Genomic DNA, 17924 nt, shown 5'->3' with positions numbered 1-17924 from the left:
ATATATATATATATATATATATATATATATATATATATATATATATATATATATATATATATATATATATATATATATATATATATATATATATATATATATATATATATATATATATATATATATATATATATATATTTGATATTTTAAATTAATATTTTTTAAATAAAATATAGAAATAAAATAAAAGTTATAAGATTGGAATTTATACGATGTTAATTTTATTTGTATAATTATTTGTAGAAATATTTTGCTCACTTGAGAATATAAATTATCAATTAAAACTGTTAGATTAAAATAAAATATGATACTAAGATGTAGAGCAAATCTTTAAACCTACTCTTAAAGACAATATAATCTATCTCATATATAATCGAATTGACTCATGAATCAAACGAGTCGTACTATGTATAGTTCAAGTTCAGCTCATTTAGCTAACGAACTTAGTTTTTAGCTCATACTAGTTCAACGATTTAATTTTCGAATCGAGTTTCGAACTATTTTCTAGTTAGTTTGGTTCATTGTCAGCCCTACTCATATCATATACCTTTTCTATTTTAACTTTAGCCAGGGCCAGAGCTACAGCCCAGCGAGCACGGGCATGCGCCCGGACTCAACCCCTCCTTTTATTGTATACTCTCCACTTAATAGTCGATTTTTAGATAACATCAGGGATAAAATTAGTAATTTTTAGAAAAAACTAAGGGCAAAATTAATAAAAACAGGGTGTGAAATTTTTGGACAAAATCAAGGACAACATTTTTAGACAAAATCAAGGGCAAAATTAATAAAAACAGAGTGTAAAATTAGTAAAAACCAAGGTATAAAATTTTTGCCTAGACTCCTTAAAATTTCTTGCTCCGCCACATGAGTCTTACATGACACCTTTGTGTAGCATTGTATGATCCAATAATCGAAGGGGGTAGACAAATGTAACAAATTTAAAACATCGTCGAAAGTTATTGTCATATCACCATTTGAAAGATGGAAGTTACTTGTCTCCCCATGCAATCTATATGTAAATGCTGACAAGAGACCTATATTGATGTTTGGATAGTTCATTTGAGCAAAAAATCTCCGACTATAAGCACATACTACTCTCTGAAATCAATCAATCATGAGCAAATTATTTCAAACTATAGGCATCATGGTTTAACCACTTAAGTTTATCACACAATTGGGAAGAAAAAAAAAAGCATTTATAGGCACCATTTAACAAAGTTTTGTCCTGCATTAACATCATATGTATTTTTTATTCTTTTTTTGGTAATAACATCATATGTATTTCTCAAATAAGTTGAGGACTTTTAACTATGAGAAAAGGACACATTAAAGGTGTATCTTATATTTGTGTGAATTCATATTTGGCAGAAATAGATATTGATTCATTTATCCTGTGCAACACAAACAAAGATAATTAATGTGTCTTATAGTTAGATGAATTCATATTTGGCAGAAATAGAGAAGATATTGATCTACTTATCTTGTGCAACACAGATAATTAATGTGTCTTATAATCAGGTGAATTCATATTTGGCAGAAATAGAGAAGATATTGATTCATTTATCATGTGCAACACAAAGATAATTAATGTTTAAATTTCACTATAAAATCATGTCTGTGAATGGTTGTGATCGTTTAGCCATATAAATCTTTTAACACTAATAATGCACAATAAATTCATTTAATATTAACTCAAACAAAAATATAGTATTAGATTAAAAAATCAACAATTATCCATTGATATTATGATATGAATTTTATAAAGTATACACTTATAAATATATATTTATACGCACACTTTTTTAACTCAAACTGACAATGTACTATATTACAAGATATTAATGTATAGTTGCAAAAGACTAGAGAAAAATAAATGCTAAGCATCAAAATTTCCAATGTATCAATAGAGTGTTCTCAGTTTCAGATTTTAAGACATCATTGTGTTGGTAGGCTGGCCTAAAACATTGCAAAATTGACAGGCTTTAACGACAAGCTTTAACGATTACGTAATACGAATATGCACGCATCACAAAGAAGGCAGACTGGCAGATAAACTAAATTTCGACAACATTCATGTGACCCCGCTCCATCTGTTCCTTAAACCCATATTTGAATGATTTGGGTGTGATGGACATTTTGTTCAAGTCGGGATCAAAATCAAGACCCGCTCCGACACTGTCTACCATATCATCATCAATCATATCATTTGCATTTCTGTCAACAAAATCGTCGTCTGATGCTTCACTTCCAGAATCACTCTCTTCCTCATCGCCATATGTAGTTTTGACTCTTGACCAGCGGACATAATGTGGTCTTAGGTAGCTGGAGATTGTCATCAAAGACAGTTGGAATGGAGAACAAAAAGCAAAGTTAGAAAACAATAATATATTGACAGAAAATGTCCGGGTCAAATCAAGACAAGTTACACACCTTTCACTCTTCTTCAACAAGCATGGATCAAATGGGAAGAACATGTCGAGTCTATCCATCCCACCAAAAGCTATGGAAAGATCAGACTCGAGCAAATCTTCAAAAATAAATAACTCTGCTGACATGAAAAGCCGAGCAGCCTTTGCTTGTTTAAGAAATTCCTCTACTACGCTAGGCAAACACACCTGTCAGAAAAATTTATATCAGGCCCAAGGTTTTGTTTTCAGACAAGCTACACAAGGTTATAAGAGAAGTTACAACATGCACTCTCCATCAAGCAAAATCACTGGTCTCATTATTTATCCATAAAACCATGACAGCTTTCTAAATTGTTCCTTACCTTCAAGGGATTCAGTTTTTGTTTCCAAAGTTGTAACATTGGCATTGTGATAAGCTGCATTCTAAGCCTAGGAATGCCCATCAATGATTTCATGCGAAAGCACAAAATGTACATGATAGCCTGCTCACACCAAAACAAATAAAATTAACAAAATTAACACTCAGGGTCCACCAATAAACACTGGCTTCAAAACAAGAAAAAAGAGTATAAGTTAACGGAAATGTTCACCAGGTCAAATAAAGCTAATAGACAGACAAACCAATTTATTATTTTCATGACAGATTCATTTTATAATCAGCCAAAATAAAATACAAGGTGGCAGGGTGATGGCAGAATCAAAAGCGCAATAAAAACCATCATATCCTAAAAGGTCAATGGACGAACCTGGCACCCAGAATAAAACACTTGATGAGCTTCCGGGTTCATATCTGAATCAGGTAACTTCTTGCAATACGCAAAACACGAATTTACCAAACTGAAAAATCAACAAAAGATTGTCAGATTTATCTTTATCAATTTCTTAATAGAAGTCAATTTTATAATTAAGAGAAGTAGGCACAATGTGTTTCCAAACCTTTTTATGATGTCAACAACCAATGCAGATGAAAGAAACTTTGCACGGGATAAATAGCTAGCAAGATAAGCAACAGCACTCATCCTGAAACATATGAAGACAATTACAAATGTGGCGAGTTATATTTGAATAATATACAATGTTATCTGCATGGCGTGAGATTTTCCATAGTAGTTCAGCTTTGTTAACATCCAAAGGCATTTTAAGAAAAGGACAAGGAGGGCCAACTTAATGGTGGAAATAACTTGTGGCTGCAAAGTTGTCATTTTGACACAGCAGCCACACCTTCCCATATTGCAAAATGATTAAAAATTATTAATGTTGGTCTATCATGCTAGTAGTAACTTCATATAGCAAGGGCAAGTGGTTCATCATAGCTACTGAAATTACAGTGTCAGGTTAACAACTTGATCAAATTAAAGGAATTATATTAAAGCAGTAAAATCAGTTGTGCTAAATTCATGCAGAATGCATTAGTGTGATATTGGCCTTGTAGATAAAATTGAGGCAAACCACTAATACCTAGTAATAGGGGGATTAAGCTGTGATTCAAACATATCTCTGAGAACTACTGCAAATTTCACACCACATTGCTCAGGATCCAATGCACATGCATAGAACATCACAAACTGCAGCATCAAAACAAAGTCAGTGACTATGCATTACATAGAAATAGTACCCACAAGAAATATAGTACATGCATGTTAGATACTGTAAAAAGATAACAAAAGTGTACCTGGGTAAATTTTGACTTATATGTATTCAGCACAGTTCTCTTAAATGACGCCAATAAGATATCAAATACCTAACCAAAGAATTTAATTAACATTTTCAAAATCATTCCATCCATTGTTTGAAGATTAAATAAACATGAAAGCATGATGTTGCACACAAGAGTTGGTAGTATATTGGCAGGAGTACCTCAGTCAATCGGCCACTATTTTGACAGGATTCAAGATGCAAAAAAGTCATCACAATTAGGCTATCTATTTTCTCCACAACCTTGTTGCCTTGCAAATTGTTCCTATTTAATAGCTCTGAAGCACACTGAAAAAATGAAGACCAAAAGACAAGTTATAACATTAATAATAAGAATCACACAATGACCAGCTACACAGGAAAATCTAAAATAGAAAATATCATTTCATTATATAAATAAGGATTAATAATAAGGATTAAGCTTATATAGATATACAGCGTGTATCACAGAAACACACATAATTCGAAAAAATTTGAAATACTAGCCAAAAGATGATGCGCACACTCTGTAGTCAATTAAATGCTATCAACAATCAATTCTTGAAGGGAGTTTTCCTTTTAGGATCATACTCCTCTAGTGTACAGGGTTCATTTTAGACTAATAAACATAGCTTAAGTTTTGTGCTTCTGTCAATTCCAGAATCCAGGTGCTCCTTTTACAAAAGAAAATCCAAATGATTATCTAATACACCAGTTGGAAAAAGATGTGTCATACCTCTCAGTATCACATTGATTAAGAGAGGCTAAGTATCTATTAGCATCACATTGATTAAAAGAGTTTTAGTACCATAACATTTGACAACTCAAGTCCTTGCAATTAAAACATGAGCAGGACATATTAAGAGTGGTCAACTAAGTACTAATCAAGTCCTTGCAATTAGAACACGTGTATAAGCATTTTTATACCTGGACTCAACTGATGAAGTTTTGCCACTTTACAAAGCCGCTCAACCTGAACCACGGCCTGACAAAGCCTAGCCTCAGCTAGGCTTGTTAGCCTGAAATAGGCAAATACCAGAATAAGGCCCTCTGTAATTTAATCGGGCAAAAGATGGCTTGACACTTGACAGCCTTGAAACATATATTCTCTGAAAATAAAACTACCAATATAGCAACCTGTATGGTCTGGCCTATACATTTCAACCAAAGTATGGTCTCATCAGACTTTTATCTTAATAAAGAAATGCTTATATGTTAAGTGAAAAAGAAAAGAGGTGTGACCGAGTGGATCCATCAATAGTGATCTCGGTCATCAAAATGTAAGACAGATCATTGGAATAAAATTGACAGGAAGTCAAAGTTCATTCTCTGCTACAGAAGTATATTAGAGAAACTTATAAGAGAGAACAAAAGTATAATACGTTATATGTGACAAATTATTATGCTATAGCCTTATATCAGCATAGCTGATCAAAGTCAATCATCACATTCCATCCACCGTAGAAGCCAATAGGTATGGGCATCTACTTCAACATACATTACAGTCAGCTGATTCCAATAGCTAAATTTCCTATTCAGAAAATTTTCAAATCTAAATGAACCATATTCCGATTTCCCTACCAAAACTAAAGATTTGCAAGAGATATATGAGATCATGGTCCGCAAATTTGTCCAACCGACAGAAGTTGGTATAGTAATTGCGAATAACAAAGAATCAAGCCTTACCCCACTAAGTGGGGTCAGCTACTTGGATCAATTGACACTATAAAGTTCTATCATATATCATGTTTCTATCCAACTCATGAATCATGTTTCTATCCAACTCCTGAATCTCCAAATCTCCCTTAATATTACCTCCTGCAGATTTTCTAGGTTGACCTCCTCCTCTAGTGATTTGGTTACCCTCCATTTGATCTCCTCTCCCTACTTCAGATATATACAGGTTTTCTCTCTACGTGCCCCACAAACCACCTAAACCGAGAAGTGGCAAATAGCGCGGCTATTAGGAATTGCTAATTAGAGTTAGCAGTTTATACAAGTTAGTCACAAATAGGGATTGATTTGTCTCCCCTTAGGTAAATTTCCCACACTCTCAAATTCATCTTCTTTGGTTGAATTTCCACACTCAGCCATCCATAACCCCACCTTTCCTTCCTTGGGAATTTTTCTTGTCACTCGTCTTCAAATGGATGTTGGAAGATTATGGGACGATAGGGCCATTTTAATGACCTCGAGCATTGACATTTAACACTATCATGAAACTATGCACCAGAGAAGGAACAAGCGTCAAAATAACTTCACAACACACGCAATATGTATAAAAGAAACACAAATCAAAGAAGTTATATATGAAGCCAAGCATAGGAAGGAGTGTAGTTTTGTCATCTTTTTTATCTTGAAAATAACACCTTATCATAAGAGTCCAACATGTACTTTAAATAGATTATATTGGACCATACCATACTGCTGTAATATTTTTCATCATCATCTGCAAGTTCAGCAATATCTTCAAATAACTCCATTTCAAATATGCATTTAGCATCCTCATGCATCTTGCCGTCCCATCCAATTTCCACCTGCATCCAAGACAAATAAATTAAAATTTAATGGCCAAAGGTCCCAGCGTTGTTTTGACTGAAATATTATAGGGCTTATCAAACTTACATCCAACTCTATCAACTTATCCACAAGTGCAGGTAGCATTGTACTACCAACAATTTCTCCAATTGCACCACTCTCAAGCTTTAACATATTTTCAACATACATGACTATCTCCTACAAGCAACATTAGAGTCAAAAAAATTTGAGGGAAAAAATTACTGTTCCAAGAAGTTGCATCAACCCTTTCACTGAACTCACATGCTCTGTCACATCGTAGCGTTTCGGTATATTCTGGACAACTATTGATGTTAACCGCATGGGAGCAAGGGGCACCAGATCAGATATTTGTTTCAGAGCAGCATGAACCCGAGACAGAACCTTATTCTTCCTGTCAACTCCATTTTCATCTTTCAGAAAATCAATGACATGATTAGGAGCAGTAAAATGTCTCACAAGCCTCTCCAAACACCAATCAGTAAACATTCCCTTCGAAGCAGCCTGCAACAAAGATTACAAATCAATCAAACTTTATTAAATTTTCAAATAGCCTTGTCTACAACTGCAAAGATATCGAGTCAATACAGAATAAAATATTCACCAATGATACGATGAAATCCATCAGAGCATCCATGATATCAGCTGCATCATAATTCTTATATGAAGTAGCCAAATTCCACAAGCTCGTTCTCTCAAGCTGAACAAAACATCTTGTCAGATCAACCATATCAAAAAGTTATCTATCTACCAACAACAATCATTGCAAAGTTTCAAGTTTCAAACACTAAATAACACAACTTACAGCAAAAATAAGAGCTCCATGATGGATAGAGTCTATGTAGGACACTGTTCCAGCAAGCGCTTTCAAAATTGCCTGTAATCATATCATACATATAAATAATGTATGGTAGAATTGTATCAAATTTAACTTAGACTTAATAAAGTTTTTATCTAGTGGCTCAAATTCACTCTTTTAAAGATGAAGGACTCGCGCCCCTCTGCACAGTTACCAACTGAGTTGACTTAACGGAACAATTTAAGTTTTTATTAAGTATGAACTTGAATTAAAGAATCTACCACAAGTTGAGCAGCTTCATCAGAATTAAGATTCCTTTTTGGTTGCAAATATCCAACAATCTCTTCATAATTCTCTCTACCACCCTAAATCACAAAAAACAGGGGATAAATAGATTAATAATAAAGCTTAATTTTTTTTTAATGATTGTCACTGGTTATGAAATTGAACAAAAAATTGTGGTTGGAAGTCACTAAAATGGTTTACCGTGACTTCAAGAAGGGCGTCTCTAACGTATAATATTAACTGCCAATCACTTGGTGGAAGCATCGGTACCGTGCTTCCGTAGAAAGAAGAAAGCTCAAAGATGGAACAGTGGCCAAATACGGTGGTGAGAATCGGACACAGGCAATGGTTTTCGATCGGAAACAAGGATTGGCTATGGAGGCGCGAGAGTGGCCGAGCAGAGAGTGTTGTTGTGGAATTAGGGTTCTAGTATTTATTTATAGCTTACCGTGATTAATATTATCTTATTAATTAAAGTTATTAAGTTACTTAATAATATTTGAAATCAAAATTATTTTATTAATCTTAATAACTAAAGTTGTTAAGTCACTTAATAATATTTGGAGTCAAAATTATCTTAACAAATTTATTTAAATAATTAATTTAAATAAAATAAGATCAATCATGGATCACCCAATCTTCCACTATTATCAACTCCCTTTATCTTTTTATTAATTAAAATTGTTAAGTATTTCACTCACTCATTAAAATAACTTAAATTAATTTCGTTAAATTTAATAAACATTTTAGAAAGAGAAATAGGAATATGCACCGACAATGTAAAATATTTTTACACTATCAACCAATCACAATCATGTATCCAATTAAAACACAATTTTAATTTTAAAAAACTAATATGACTGTAATGTTTTTTATTGGATGTATGTGTAAAGTTTGTTTCTACTGTCAGTGCACTACCTTTAAACTCTTTTAGAAATTTATTAAAACTAAGAATAGAAACATTTACACATTTCAACCATTTTTATAATAATTTAATCACATATAGTATGTGTTTTTATTTGATGTGTTTCGTTTTTAACCTGATTGCATATAAATATAATTAATGCTGTAACACAATTGTGCGTGGAAATGTTAAAATGTTGCTGTTTTTAATTTTAATAGCCCTATACCCTTTCATCAAATTTAACAATATATATTTTGGGTTTCATTGATAAAGGACTTACAAGATCAATTGATGTATACAAAATTTAATTATTATTCTAAAATTTATTCTTACACCATCAATTGGTTAGATAATATTTTTTTTAAATAATTCTAAATTTATAATTTATCACTTAATTTTTAATTCTTGGTTATTATTTGTTTTACTTCTATTTCAATTTCATAACTCTACTTTTTTTTTCAGTATTAGTTTGACATTATTTATAAGTTTTTTATTTTATTTATTTATTTTATATAGTTTTTATTTTAATTAATTAAATAATATTATAAAATATCAAACACAACTCATTTATATTTTAAATTACATAATTAGTATAAAACTATTCATATCAATATATTTTAAATTATTATAATTATCAATAGTATTTAAATAATACATAACCGTGCATCGCACGGGTGTACGTCTAGTTATTTATTTATTTTTTGTTAAGTTTAGTTTAAACAATGATCAATTAAATTAGCTCAACTGATATTTGTAGGAAGAAACATCACATGCAGTAGTGCTGCAGATCATTAACTTTCTTTGACTTTTAATTATAGTTGATTTTGGATTTTTTATTTATTAGTTTTTTACTTATCTAACTCAGTAAAAAAGGAAATCATCGTCATGAAATGAAAATCCTGAATAATGAAAAAGAAATCACCTGTGTGTAAAATAAAACCTATAGTAATGAGAAAGTCAATCATGATAACTACAAAAACAAATGGAAATCACTTAGTTAGAGAACATAAAAACAAATTGATATATTTTATAATATCGTGACTTTAATAGTATTATACATATTTTAATTTATTTATTTCTTGCATATTTATGTAATTTTGTTGTATAGGATTGACTTATTGGAGACTACAAAATATGTTGTATTTTTTTTTGTTATGTAATATGTTGCATATTAGATGAGGAGATTTATGCATATGCTGAGATGCAATGAAAACCGTGTTTAAGCTGCAACTATGTGCAATTAAGGTATCATTTTAAGAAAATGTTGTCAATATTGAGCATCGACATAACACTTATTTTTATTCGAGATTGCATAGTTTCAAGACAATGTATACAACACATTGTGAAGGAGTTGGAAAGAGTTAAAAGAGTCGATGCTAACAAAGTTGCATGTGGATGCTTCATTAAAACAACACATAGGTTATCTTATGCATGGGAACTAGCAAATTATGTTCCATTGGAACTCATTCATGTGTTTTAGAAATTACACATTTGAGACTATGAAGTGATTAAAGAACAGAGTGGGACACAATTGGACTTAGACGATGAATATGAAGAGTTGAAAAAGTCCTTCAGCACCTTATATATTGTTACCTAGAGGACGATGAAGGAAAATGTGCATGAACGTATGTACAACTTTTACGTGTCTGACATCAGTGAAGTACAAGCCAGAAAATAAGAGTAAAATGGAGGAAAAAAGAGATGTGCATCAAGATCCTTCACATTAGGAGTGTATTTATGCCTCTTAGGAAAGTCAAATGTCCAAGATATGATATAGTAAAGTTTTATCAAGTCAATCGTCTAGCAAGTCTTCAAGATACTTTTAGTTGTTTTAGCTTTGTATTTACTTGCATAACTATATCGAATATATTATAAATGTGGGGGCTCGTGGAAATTGTGTTTTTCGTGCTATTAGAGATTTACTTGGATAAGGTGAAAAGTCATGGTCTTTGGTTCGGACTCAGATAGATGTGAACTTTTTCAAAACAATCATTTGTGATTCAATGTGTTCTATAACACGTTGTCAGAAGTTAGGAGTAAAAAAATGCAAATAAGCTTCCTTGTTAGCCTTAAACTCCTCAAATATCACCATTCCCCTTGTGTAACACCCAAGTATATCTCTGCAACCATTGTTACAATCTTATGTAAATCAGATTTTCCTTATTAGAACTTGATTACAAATGCAAATTCTTCTTTCAAATTTGCTTAATTGATCATGCATAATATACATCACTATTTTCCCACAAATAATGATATTTTCCCACAAATAATGATATTTTCCAAAACATCTAACCTTAGAAAAAGTCTAACTTACAAAGCTTTCTTGTGGAAAATAACACATCATAAAATTGTGAACATATATGAAAGGTATCATAATGATATGGTCAGAGAATATTTTTTTTCCAAAATGTGTGACTATCCTGAAACGATTATGCATGTCTTAAGAGATAGTGAAAAGGAGAAAATATTTTGAAATGATCTTATCCCAAAACGATTATGCATTTCTAGTGTGATATGCAAATGTACAAATACCATAAACTCTTGTTGTCTGCGTCTGACCTGCTGTCATCTTTTTCACCAATGTAGTGAGTTCATCAAGTCTACTCTCCAAATTTTTGTTGGTGGCAGCTTGTATCTCAATGACTCCTTTTCTTAACACCATTGAGTTGCTTTTTCTTGTGAATTGCTGAAAGTTAATAAACATGTTTTGAATCAAACTTCTGGCATCTGCAAGAGTTTTATCAACAAGTGCTCCTCCATGAACGGCATCCACGATGTTTCGATCCATGGGCAACAACCCCTAAAAGTAGTGGATGAGAAGTTGTTCAAAAATATGATGATGAGGACAACTTGAAACAACTTCTTGAATGTTTCTCAGTATTCATGCAATGATTCTCCATCAATTTATCTGATACCACATATTTCTTTTCTATTGAAGGCGGCTCTAGATGCAAGAAAGAAATTCTCAAGGAACATCTTTTTTAAATTGAAGTTTGCAACAGAACTCGGTTGGATGTAGTACAACCAATCTTTGGTTGCATCTTGAAGCGAGAATGAAAAGTCCCTTAGTCTTAAGCTTTTAAAGGTAAAACATACGGACCCTTATAGGTCATCGCATATTGAATTGAAATTTGTAAATTTTGATCCAGGAACATAAAAATTCAAATTTTTTTATTGGATAAATCACTTCAAAGTTACTATTTTTTAGTTTTTGTTGGTGGGTTTGACATGAATTTTTTTTCTAATTTATTTTTTGTGTGTTTGTGAAATGATTTTTTCCTATAGCTCAATATCTCTGTGCAAGTCCCGATTGATTATGGTTTGCAATCGAGGCTATACAATCAATTTCAAAGCAATTGGATGAACCAACACAATTCATCAAATTCTCTTTAGATTGCACCTTGTGATCTAACTAGATCAATTGTGCTTGTGTTTTTTTCTCTTTCATTGCATTAACTTTTAGTGATTAAGTTTGCATTGCAGTGTTGTTTTTGGTTAAGAAATAAATTTCGGTTGCATGTTAAATTTTTATATCTAATCTATAATATAAGAAAATTAGATGTTCTAGATTTTACTAAAATACCCTTTACTCTTTATTTGCCACATAATTGATTTAAGGTCAAATGTTATCCATTTTAATTTTTTTTCCAATCAAATATTACAGTTTATTTGTTTCTAAGCACTCATTCATTCACTTTGATTAAATGATACTACATTTTTTGTATGGTTATTGCTACACCAACTAAATGACTTGGATAGCAAAAAAAAATTAATTCAAAATTTTTTCTGTAAACCACGTAACTTTTCTCCCAAAATATGTGATATCTTGTCCAATATATTTGTTTGTTCAAGTTGCAGATTTGCTAAAAAACTACTATTTGTTTTTCTTATTTTGATCCAAACTACACTCAAATTAATATGGTTGTCCATCATAACACTCTTTCAATTACAACTCCTCTCTACATAATAAATGAGGATTTCGTTATTGACCCCCCTATAGGGGTGACCCCCAGCGAAATTCTCAAGTTGCCCCGCCCCTGCTTCGGAGATGCATCTCCGAAGTATTTTTTTTTCTAAATTTTTTCAGACTTCGGAAGTGCACTTCTGAAAACACCAAATGAAGGGTGTTTTTCGGAAATGCACTTCCGAAAACACCTTTTCCACATTTTAGGGGTTTTCGGAAGTGCACTTCCGAATTAGGCAGAAATTGTGTTTTTTTTAATGTTTTTCTTAACAGTCCCGTATTTTTAATTAAACGAAAAATGCCGAATAAAATAAATGACATATCAACAGAAAATACTAATAATAAATAAAATCCAAATAATATATACAAGTCGAATAAAATAGTAATAGTGTGTGAAATATAAGCCGAATACAAGAAAAATAATCTGAAACCCCTACTGTGTATGCTTAACCCTCTCTCCCTGGGACCTCCTCTGCCTCCTGTATGTCGCCGCACGACCCGCATCACCGACCATCCTCTCCATCACGCCAACTGCCTTTAGACCGCCCTGATCAATGATACCTCGCTCCAATGCGTCCCGCCCAAGCATCTCTATCCGCTGGCATATCGGCAGGAGATCAATGGCATGGTCATCCTCGGCCTGCTGGTTCTCCAGGATCTCCTTGTATGTTGGCCTAGGAGCGCCGGGAGCGTCGGCTGTCATCAGAGGATGTGACACCCGATAGAACCATGTGACGTACCCCTTTACACAATGCCAGTCTTGGGTGACTTGCATGCGACGATACTCCTCCGAGACCACATGACGCTCCCAGTCCGCAAATATGGCAGTGAGCTCCACTCGGGTAGCTGTGTCGGGAGCAGCCTCAAACGGTGACCTCGGTATCATCTGCACATGTCCAAACTGCCGCATGCATCGCTCAAGGAAATACCTCACCATGGTGTTGGTCCCGCATGCCAACCAGACATAATATAACGTGATGCGGTCAAAGGCGACAACAGATAATCGCTCAATGTGAAGAACCGAATATGAGGCCCATTTGTCATTCGGCACTCAAAATCAGCCATATATGGGGGTTCATACCCAGATAGATCGCCATCCAGTCGATCGCATCGACCCTCCAGATCCGGGAATGGTTCAGCAGCATCCCCCTAATCGGCAAGTGGAGAAGACACTGCACATCGTGCAAGGTGATCGTCATCTCCCCAATCGGTAAGTGGAAAGAAAACGTCTCCCTATGCCACCGCTCCACAAAGGCCCCCTGCATGTCGTGGTTGATGGTGGTATACCCGGTCATGCACAACCTACCAAGCCCGGAAGCAGTCACCGTATCATTAAACCACTGCGCCTTTGGTTTAAAGAGACCAAAAATCTTCCGCGCGTGGTTCACCATTTTTAAAGTTGGCCTTTCCTGTTACAACAAAAACAAAAAATATTGTTAATTAGATCGTTAAGAAAATATGGAATAAAAAGCTAAATAAATAAAGGTTAAATAATAAAGTCGGATAAATTATAAAAAATACCTCTCCATCCCAGACACGTCGAGCGACGTGCTCGTGGTAGGAAATCAGCACAGACGTGTAACTAGGCCCTCCCGGGTAGCCCTCCTCCTCCTCCCCGTGTGGAGGATCAGCATCAGGTATCTCCTCCTCCGCCTCCTGGTATGTCACCACCTCCTCCCTCCTGACGGGAAGAAGATACCCGAGCCAGCCGACTCCTCGATCGAGACGAGGAACCAGGCTCATCTGTCTGTACGGGTGCTCGTACTCCACCCCGTCCCTACATCGATGCAAGTTACGCCGCACGCTCGCGTCTAGCCGACGCTGTCTGTGTCTCTCTCCTCTGTCTAATACGTGTTGGGTTGCCTGCCATATTCCTGAAACAATTGAAATCCATAAGAATGCAAAACAATTAAAAAAGACACTTCTGGACACTTTTCGGAAGTTCATTTCCGAAACTGGTCAGGGAGGTGTTTTCGGAAATGAACTTCCGAAACACCCCTGCGAACACCATTTCTGCAGGTTTCATGGCAACCCCAAAACACACTTCAAAATCAGTTTTTGTGCTTCTAAACAACCCTAAAGACTACTAACAACCTACCCCTATATCATTTTTCTAATTTCTAACAACCCTAACATGCATTTCAATCATGGATCTAAAGCTTTAGAAACTTACAAATTGAAGGTGATTGAGATGCTTTTGAATGTAGTAGAACAAGTAGATGAAGCCTTTGATGTAGCCTTGGAAGTTGGTTTGCAGAAAAATATTAGAGAGGTTGAGTTTGAAATTGGTTTAGGGTTATTAATTTGGGGGGGAGGGGCTGTTTTGTTTAAACTGCAAAACGCGCATATTTCGGAAATGCACTTCCAAAATGGTGTTTTCGGAAATTCATTTTCGAAATAAGAAAATATTTGGAAAAAAAGGTGTTTTCGGAGATGCATCTCCGAAAACAGCATTTTTTTGCACTTCAGAAATGCATTTCCGAAGTATAGAAGCGTTTAAGGGTTTTCACCAGGGGTCACCAAGAATATAGGGAGGTGGATAAAGAAATTCTCTAATAAATTTTGAATCAAGGAACTAGTGCAAAGAACACAAAAAGACATTACTTTTATACTATTGTAATTATTATCTATCAACTCTCTTTTTCATGTCACTTCAACTCTCCTTCTCTTACTCTCTTCAGTCATACATTTTTTTATTAAAAAAATGAATTTCATTTTAATAAAAAAGAAAGTAAATTCAATTTTTGTAAACTTTTTAGATATCGCTAAAAAGAAATAAAAATTCTTCTTATTCGTGTTTATTTTAGATTTTTTCTGTAATCTATTCAAAGAATGTCAATTCCAAAAGTTTTATTCCCTTTCTATTGCAGGAAGAGTTGTTCTTATTCAATCGGTCATTCAATCAATGCTTACTCATACTATGCAGGTTTACTCTTGGCCTTTAAAGCTGTTACATTCTATTGAGAAGGCGTCTCGCAATTTCATATGGAGTGGCAACATTTTGCAGAAAAAAGTAGTGACTGTAGCGTGGAAATTTGTTTGTCAGCCCAAAATTAACGCCGGTTTAAACCTTTGATTGCTTGTTTGTCTCAATCAAGCCTATAATCTGAAATCTTGCTGGGACTTCATGTCATCTTCTGAAGCGTGGGCTCGTATTCTCCGCAAGGTCTATAGACGTTATGGTATATCTAGGCACCGCATTCAATCCTCTTTATGGAGAGGGATTAAAGAGGAATATCCTATTGTGTTGGGAAATTCTGCTTGGTCGTTGGGCAATGGTAGAAAAATTAAGTTCTGGTTAGAATCGTGGTCGGATGCTCCGTTTAGTACTGATTGCGATGTTGCCTCTTTTTCAATTTTGGGCATTAACTCCGATGCTACTGTTGCAGAATTTTTTTCTGTTTATGGCAGCACTATTCCTACGGCTTGGTTGGATCATTTTCCTTTCTTAGAAGCAAAGATTTTGGGGACGAATAATTTGGAGGAGCAGTTTGAAGATAGTTTATGTTGGAGAAGCGCTATTAATGGCTTTTTGTCCCTTAAAGAAGCCTATTGTTTCAAGTTAAAACCGCTTCCACCTCCTTCGTGGGCGGCTGCCACATGGAACTCTCACATTCCTCCGTCGAAGTCTCTCCTTCTCTGGCGTGTGCACCATGACAAACTTCCCACGAATGATCAGCTGAGTCGGTGAGGTTTCCTCGTTACTTCTATGTGTTCGCTTTGTAAGTTACATGTTGAATGTACTGAACATCTTTTCTTCTCTTGTCCTTGGGCTTCTTGTATTTGAAGATGGTAGTCGAATAGTTTAATTCTGCAGGTCTGAGTTTCTTTTTCCAATTTTTGGAACCTTTTTCTCAAAGCGACCTCTCCTCAAGGAGCTTTTGCGGTGAAAGTCGCTTGTATCATGGGTTTTAATGCCATTTGGAGTGCCCGTAATGCGGTCCGGTTTTCTAACAAATCTCCTTGCTTGAATAATATTAAGGCCTCTATTGTTGCACAGGTTAAGTTATGTTGTGAAAAATCGGGGTATTACTTTTGACATAATTTGTTTGATTTTGAGATCCTTAAAGCTTTTCATATCAAGATTAATCATCCTAAAGCCCCTTTAATCAAAGAAATTTTTTGGAATCCTCCTCTTTTGAATTGGATGAAATGCAATGTGGATGGATCTTTTATTCTTACTTCTCATTCCTCGGGTTGTGGTGGCATTTTCCGGAATTGTGGGGAGATTTTTCTTTGGCTTTTGCTAAACCGCTTTGTTGGAAATTTTCGCTTTAGGCCGAGTTTTGTGGTGTATTGTGTGGTATTGAATTGGCTAAAGATAGAGGTTGGGTTAACCTTTGGGTGGAGTCCGACTCTTCTGTGGTGGTTAATGCATTTTCTACGGGAAACTTCAAGCATGTCCCTTGACAGCTCAGAAACAGATGGCTCAACTGTTCAAAATTTGTTTTAGAATCTAATTTCATTATTTCTCACATATGTAGGGAAGGTAATAGTTGTGCGGATTTTTTTGCTAATTTAGGCCGCATAGCTAATTCCTTCACTGTTTTTGACTCTTTATTCGTTGATATTAGGAGTGACTTTGTAAAAAATAACCTTGGTTTGCCTCTTTACATATTTAGATACTTTTGAGTGGATTTTGGCCTAGTCCCCATCTTTTTGTGTATCAATCTTTTTTTTGGAATATATTGCCTTTTATCAAAAAAAAAATTAAAAGAAAATTTTTAATTGAATTATAAAAGAAAACTTTAAATCAATTTATCAAAACAAATAAAAAAATTATTTTAAAAAATGGACAATTGAATAAATTAATTGTGTAAAAACAAACAATATAAGCATAGACAAAAAAATTCATTAATAGAAAAATTCAAAGATATGAACGAAATTTAGATAATGAAAAAACTAAAATAGTAATTTTTTAAACAAAAATATGAAGTGGAACTAAAATAGTAATTTTTTAAACAAAAATATGAAGTGGAACTTTGGTAGAGTTATTTTAATTGAAATTAAAATTAATTTAATTATATTTAAGATAAATTATATATATATATATATATATATATATATATATATATATATATATATATATATATATATATATATATATATATATATATATATATATATATATATATATATATATATATATATATATATATATATATATATATATATATATATATATATATATATATATATATATATATAAATCCAAACACGCATTAAGTGTATCGAAAATGAATCCAAATCACGCATTAAGTGTTGTTTGCACTGCATTGTCTTTTAAGAGGTGGCAACTTGCAAACTCAAACCTCTATTATAGGACTCAGA

At 33.7% G+C, this 17924-nt stretch overlaps 1 protein-coding gene across 1 annotated transcript; it reads right to left on the bottom strand.

Moving 5' to 3' along the window:
* Window positions 1–1713: 1713 nt before the first annotated feature.
* LOC131610276 (RNA polymerase I-specific transcription initiation factor rrn3-like) lies at window positions 1714–8148 on the bottom strand. The gene is made up of 15 exons (XM_058882177.1): window positions 7927–8148; window positions 7722–7805; window positions 7447–7518; window positions 7246–7341; window positions 6906–7145; window positions 6711–6821; window positions 6506–6622; window positions 4269–4394; window positions 4084–4152; window positions 3870–3976; window positions 3348–3431; window positions 3158–3248; window positions 2774–2893; window positions 2434–2618; window positions 1714–2325 (listed from the first exon to the last, which is right to left on the bottom strand). Exons 1-15 carry the CDS (start codon window positions 7987–7989, stop codon window positions 2058–2060), a joined length of 1833 nt encoding a protein of 610 aa, XP_058738160.1. The 5' UTR covers window positions 7990–8148; the 3' UTR covers window positions 1714–2057.
* Between the last annotated feature and the right edge of the window lie 9776 nt (window positions 8149–17924).

This window comes from Vicia villosa, linkage group LG6, assembly GCF_029867415.1.
Source record: "Vicia villosa cultivar HV-30 ecotype Madison, WI linkage group LG6, Vvil1.0, whole genome shotgun sequence".
In the NCBI taxonomy this organism is placed as follows: domain Eukaryota; kingdom Viridiplantae; phylum Streptophyta; class Magnoliopsida; order Fabales; family Fabaceae; genus Vicia; species Vicia villosa.
Note: the sequence above shows the minus strand (reverse complement) of the source record. Positions and strands in the feature narration are given on the sequence as shown.

Bases quoted from the DNA above. Each gene is read 5' to 3' on its own strand.
- LOC131610276 (XM_058882177.1), bottom strand. From the start codon at position 7,989: ATGCTTCCACCAAGTGATTGGCAGTTAATATTATACGTTAGAGACGCC. The intron at 7,342-7,446 runs GTAAGTTGTGTT...TGTTTTGTTCAG, and splicing joins ATGGAGCTCTTATTTTTGCT to CTTGAGAGAACGAGCTTGTG. The intron at 6,822-6,905 runs GTGAGTTCAGTG...TGTTGCTTGTAG, and splicing joins GCTACGATGTGACAGAGCAT to GAGATAGTCATGTATGTTGA.